This window comes from Gymnoscopelus braueri (assembly GCF_963280865.1).
Source record: "Gymnoscopelus braueri genome assembly, chromosome: 17".
Taxonomy (NCBI): domain Eukaryota; kingdom Metazoa; phylum Chordata; class Actinopteri; order Myctophiformes; family Myctophidae; genus Gymnoscopelus; species Gymnoscopelus braueri.
The window spans coordinates 30,681,033-30,686,032 of NC_137617.1; the positions used below are offsets into that span (position 1 = coordinate 30,681,033).

Below are 5,000 nucleotides of genomic sequence, written 5' to 3' on the forward strand. Positions count from 1 at the left end.
GTCCATTGCCTTCCATTTCTATGAACAGTCCATTTCAGTCAAAGATGAAACAAGCGGTGGCAGGAGGCAGGACACTCACGGTGCCTGGAAGAGATAGACCCTCCAGTCAGCAGTGCGCAGGTAGAAGACGTTGGGCCTCTTGCTGTAGTCTGAAGCCTTCATGGCCAGGGAGTGGTGGATGGACACTGCGTTCTTAAGGTCTTCATCAGACAGCTGCTTCTCAACTCTGAACTCCCCCTGGAAGGAGACAGATTATTTTAACCAAATGAACCCCCCCCCTCCCCCCAAAAAAACTGAAAAAAGACAAAGCAATATATATATATATGATGATTGAAACCAGGGGACTTTAATACCCTATTTAACCAAGACAAGCTGACAATGGGAGAAGTATCATAAGTGTCAAATGAGGAGGAGAGTTTCATTTAATTTAATTTAATTTCATCCTTTGCTCCCGTTTGAGCTGACAAATCCATTGGCACACTTCCACAGTGTCAGGATGAGAACTTCCCTGGGTGGGCGGGACACTTGTTGCTGTCCAAGCCGGGGGATTTAGCATAACAGCGGCCAGGGGAAGCTGGCTTCCCATAATAGCAAAGAGGCCCAGACCACTTGACCATATGGACCCATCTTCTACACAGTGCCAGGGGGTGTGACCGGCTGTGCTGGACACATTCCACTACTGTATGTATGTCAAAGTGCTCTGTAGATACAGTATGTAAACAGCAACTATATGGACAGACTGCCTGATTGTACAGCTTTCAGTTTGTCATATAGTTTTGATCTGGTATTTTCATTTTTCTTTTTTACAACAATGTCATTTCATGAGTGAATAAAACTCAACGTGGAACATTGTCCATCGTTTACATTATGACTTTAACTTCAAAATTAGTTACGTTTTTTTTTTTTTTTTTTAACTTTCATTCATAACTACATTTAATTGTATTATTATTATTATTGTATTATAATAATAAACTTCAGGTGATGTTATATTGTATATATTGTATATATTGTGTTAAGAGCTCATTTACCTTTTGCAGGTACAGGATGAGGCCCTTCAGGTGGACGTAGAAGGTTTTCCAGCCTCTCTTCCCTCTGGGTGCTGTAGACCGAAGAAACACTGTCATGAACACAGATCAAATGTAATTCTCTGGCTCTATCAGTTACCATGGAGAATGTGCAAGATTGACATCCACAGAAATCCAACATACTGTAGCACCGAGCTGGGATCTAAACCCACTCTCCTCCTCAGCAACCCTGACTCACCACGCGCTACGCCAACAGAGCTGAGCTGGATTGGCAGAGCTGTTGGAACAGGGTCTCGTTCGGGGTTCAGTGCATGTGTAGGGAGCAGTGCTGTGCATGTGCAATATTGCACTGACATGACTCATGTAAAGGCTTCTTTTTTTTGTCAAGATGTTCAGAAGAGGTCTAAGCTTTAGCAGTAAGTATACTACAGCAACTGGTTGAGGAACAAGAATGGCTAGTTCATATGACTTAACCACTTAAGCCCTATACTGTACCGTACACTTTATCATGCGACGAATAGCTGAAATAGACGTGCGAGGGTCGCAATGTGACACGTTTTTTTTTAACCTACAATGAAAATAGCCAATCTACAATCGCGACAACTTGTGAGCTTGTAGATCTGCTTTCGCCTTGTGACACTGTCGTACAACGAAATATAAATCAGGCTTTAGTTTAATGAGGAGAGGGTGGGGCGAGGGCAGGGGTGGAGTGGATTGGGCATCTGGCATATGCCCGGTGGTCCGACCATTAATGGGCCGTTGGTCCGCAAATTATAGAAAATAAATAAATACAAAATAATTGCATGACAAGTGTCATGCATCATTCCTGTTGCCCAGGCAGCCCATATGGGCTTAAAGGACATTTATCAAACATAATTGTTTCAGTCACAGTGTTATTGTTTTTACTGACCTTTTAAAATGTTCACAGGGTCATACATAGCTGTTATTAAAAACACTGAATGACTTTGCTGTTACAATTAAACAACGTATTTGCATACACACAGTACGCAAATTACAGCCTTTGCTATGTATAAGTTAGGCATATCCTGTTATGCCATCCTCATACAGCCTATAGATCTAACCTCAGATCATATAGCCTATACCCTTGTTTTCTATACTTTAGCAAACTAAAGTTCTGATTGCATGCAGACTAACTTTTGCATGTAATCATGTTCATACTTCACCCATTCATAATAGTCTCTACTGCTCAGTCCAGGTTTGTAATAGGTCCATTACATAATCTCCAGTGGAGATGATCTCCCCAGAGTAGGCTTGCTTGCTGCCAGTGCCATGATGTGCTAATTAGCCTGCATCCTCCTTATAAGAGCAACACACTCTCATTGTTTGTGATTACTGTAGGCTAACTATCATATTTATGGGTTGTGTGGTTGTGTATGGGTCGTGTTGTTATCATTTATTTTACTCAAGGCTCCAGAACATGGAGGGATGCTTTTCAGTAAAAGTGGTGGTATTAAGGGCGTGTGCGTTTGTATGTGCCTCGACGGAGTGCGGCGGTAGAGTATCCGCGCGCCGGTTGCGGTGGGCCGGTCTGGGCCAAAAAGTCTGGGCCGAATTTTTGTCCCAGTCCAGCCCTGGACGAGGGGGTCTCAAAAACGTACTTCTTTTGCCGTCTGAGTCGGCGTGCACCTTGCGCACCAGAAAGCCATTCTTGTACAGCAACGCTTTGGAGGGCTCGTCTTCCTGGTGGTGGTGGTGGTGGTGGTGGTGATGGTGGTGGTGCCTCCCACTGCCACCCACGTGCTCGTGCTCGTGATCGTGCTTCTCCGCCGGCTGGGGGGCGGTGGGGTCGTCGCCGAGCTCCGAGAAGGACTTCCGCAGCTCCTCCTCGTCGCTATGGAGACGAGAGAAATAAAAAAATCTGATGGGTGATGGACACCCATGTGTACACGGGCTCATTAGGGATGCGTATCAACACATCGTTATCATCACCAGCGTGGTCCCAGCCTGCTCCTCAGCTGCCACTCGCTTCGTGTCACTCTGTTACAGACCCAGAGCGCATACAATGATAATAATAACCACACAGATATGATATCTATGATGCCCCAGCTGACAGGAACTTCTTTTCCACGCACGTGAGACATTATTGCCACTGAAGGTTCGTTGCTCGCCAGAGGTTCTGTAATACAAAGCACCATCTACCTAGGGGAAACCTGTGAGAATGAAACCGTGCCTTCAAAGCTATAATTGTGTTCTCTCTCTCTCTCTCTCTCTCTCTCTCTCTCTCTCTCTCTCTCTCTCATATTCTCTCTCACTCAATCGCTCTCTTGCTCTCTCTCGCTCTCTCTCTCTCTCTCTCTCTCTCTCGCTCTCTCTCTCGCTCTCTCTCTCTCTCGCTGTGTATTTGTGCTTCTCCCTCTTCTCCTGAGGAGTGGTCCACTCCCCTTGATCAAAAAGCATCACAGCAGGAGAGAAACAACATTGATCCTCTTGCAGCTCTGAGGTGAAACACAGGAACATCTTTGTCGCTGGGGGACCGGTCCTATCAGGAACACTATTTCATAGTCTGTCTGTCTCTCTCTCTCTCTCTCTCTCTCTCTCTATCTCTCTCTCTCTCTCTCTCTCTCTCTCTCTCTCTCTCTCTCTCTCTCTCTCTCTCTCTCTCTCTCTCTCTCTCTCTCTCTCTCTCTCTCTCTCTCTCTCTCTCTCTCTCTCTCTCCAAGAAGCTAGCTGGACCTATGGGCACAATGACTATCTCAGTTAAATCCGCAGTGTTAATTTACCTCAGTGTTAATTTGGCAATATTTTACACTCTCAGAGGTGCCTCATAACTCCTAATCTTGTTGACCTTTTGGGACAAAAAGTGGGAGTTTGGGACTTTTAAGTCCATTTGTGTTGTGTAAACACCTCTAGATACCCACTGTCTGCAGCATGTACCTGTACATAGTGCTAATTGAACTCTGAAAGTCCATTTGGTTCCATTTGTACCATTTGGTTCCAAATGGTGCCTTGTGGGTCCAATTGTACACTCTCAGAGTTAAATTACAGTAACGCAGATTTGACCGTGTATGTACTACAGTATATTGGCCTGGTACTGTAGAAGGGCAATTCCACTTGTTACCTCACCGGGCAGGGAGGCCCTGATGTAAAAGTTCAACCTGAAAATAGAAAATGGATGGATGGATGCCACCCCACCCCCCCATCCACCCCCCTCTGAGACTACACTATGATTAACCATCAGTACGTAACAGCAGTTAACCTATACAGGAGCCTGGGAGAGACAAAGAAAGAGACATAGAGGGGGAGAGAGAGAGAGAGAGAGAGAGAGAGAGAGAGAGAGAGAGAGCCTGTTGCCTGGTAACTGCTAGCCTGCCTGAATCCCACACCATACAGAGTAGAAGGACAGGCAGAGTGGGGGGATGGATTGAGCAGAGAAAAAAAGATGGGGCAGAGAAAACAAAGCCAGAAATAAAGGCAAAGCGCATTAGTCTTACATGAACATTATGAAGAATAGAGTATGAGTGAGAGGGAAGGGAGAGGTGAGGAGAGGAGGGGAAGGGAGGAGAGGAGGTGAGGAGAGGGACAAGGAGAGGAAAATAGAGGACAGGAGAGGAGGTGAGGAAGTGCGGAGAGGAGGTGAGGGGAGATGAGGTGAAGTGAGGTGAGGAGGGCAAAGCGGAGAAGGAGAGTACAGTAGGTGAGGAAAGGAGGGAAGGGGTGAGAACAGGAGAGGAGAGGAGAGGAGGGGAGGTATGAATATAGGGGAGAACAGGTTGGCTCTGGGCTTTGTGTTGATGCTGCTGCTCCAGTGGCTAATAGAGATACGTTTGTTCTGTCCCACCTCTACTGGCCTATTACAACAGTGACACTGTTGGTCATGTGAAAGAGTCCATCCATCCATTAATGTTCACAAATCCAATCTGCACTGCAATATACTCCTAAATTCATATTTTAAAAGAAGTGTACATTTTTTTTCTGTTAACGACTTAGCTAACAGAGCCTTGAAATTATTACTAT

General features: G+C 45.6%; 1 protein-coding gene across 2 annotated transcripts in view; it reads right to left on the reverse strand.

Moving 5' to 3' along the window:
* The window catches only part of LOC308104686 (uncharacterized protein), a 67,772-nt gene that overhangs the window by 6,340 nt on the left and 56,432 nt on the right, over positions 1-5,000 (reverse strand). For both annotated transcript variants that reach the window (XM_080455178.1, XM_080455177.1), the window contains exons 12-14: positions 2,645-2,877; positions 1,029-1,099; positions 80-237 (exon numbers count right to left, since the gene is read on the reverse strand). In XM_080455178.1, coding sequence (XP_080311304.1) covers positions 80-237; positions 1,029-1,099; positions 2,645-2,877 — 462 coding nt within the window. The remainder of the gene's footprint in view (positions 1-79; positions 238-1,028; positions 1,100-2,644; positions 2,878-5,000) is intronic.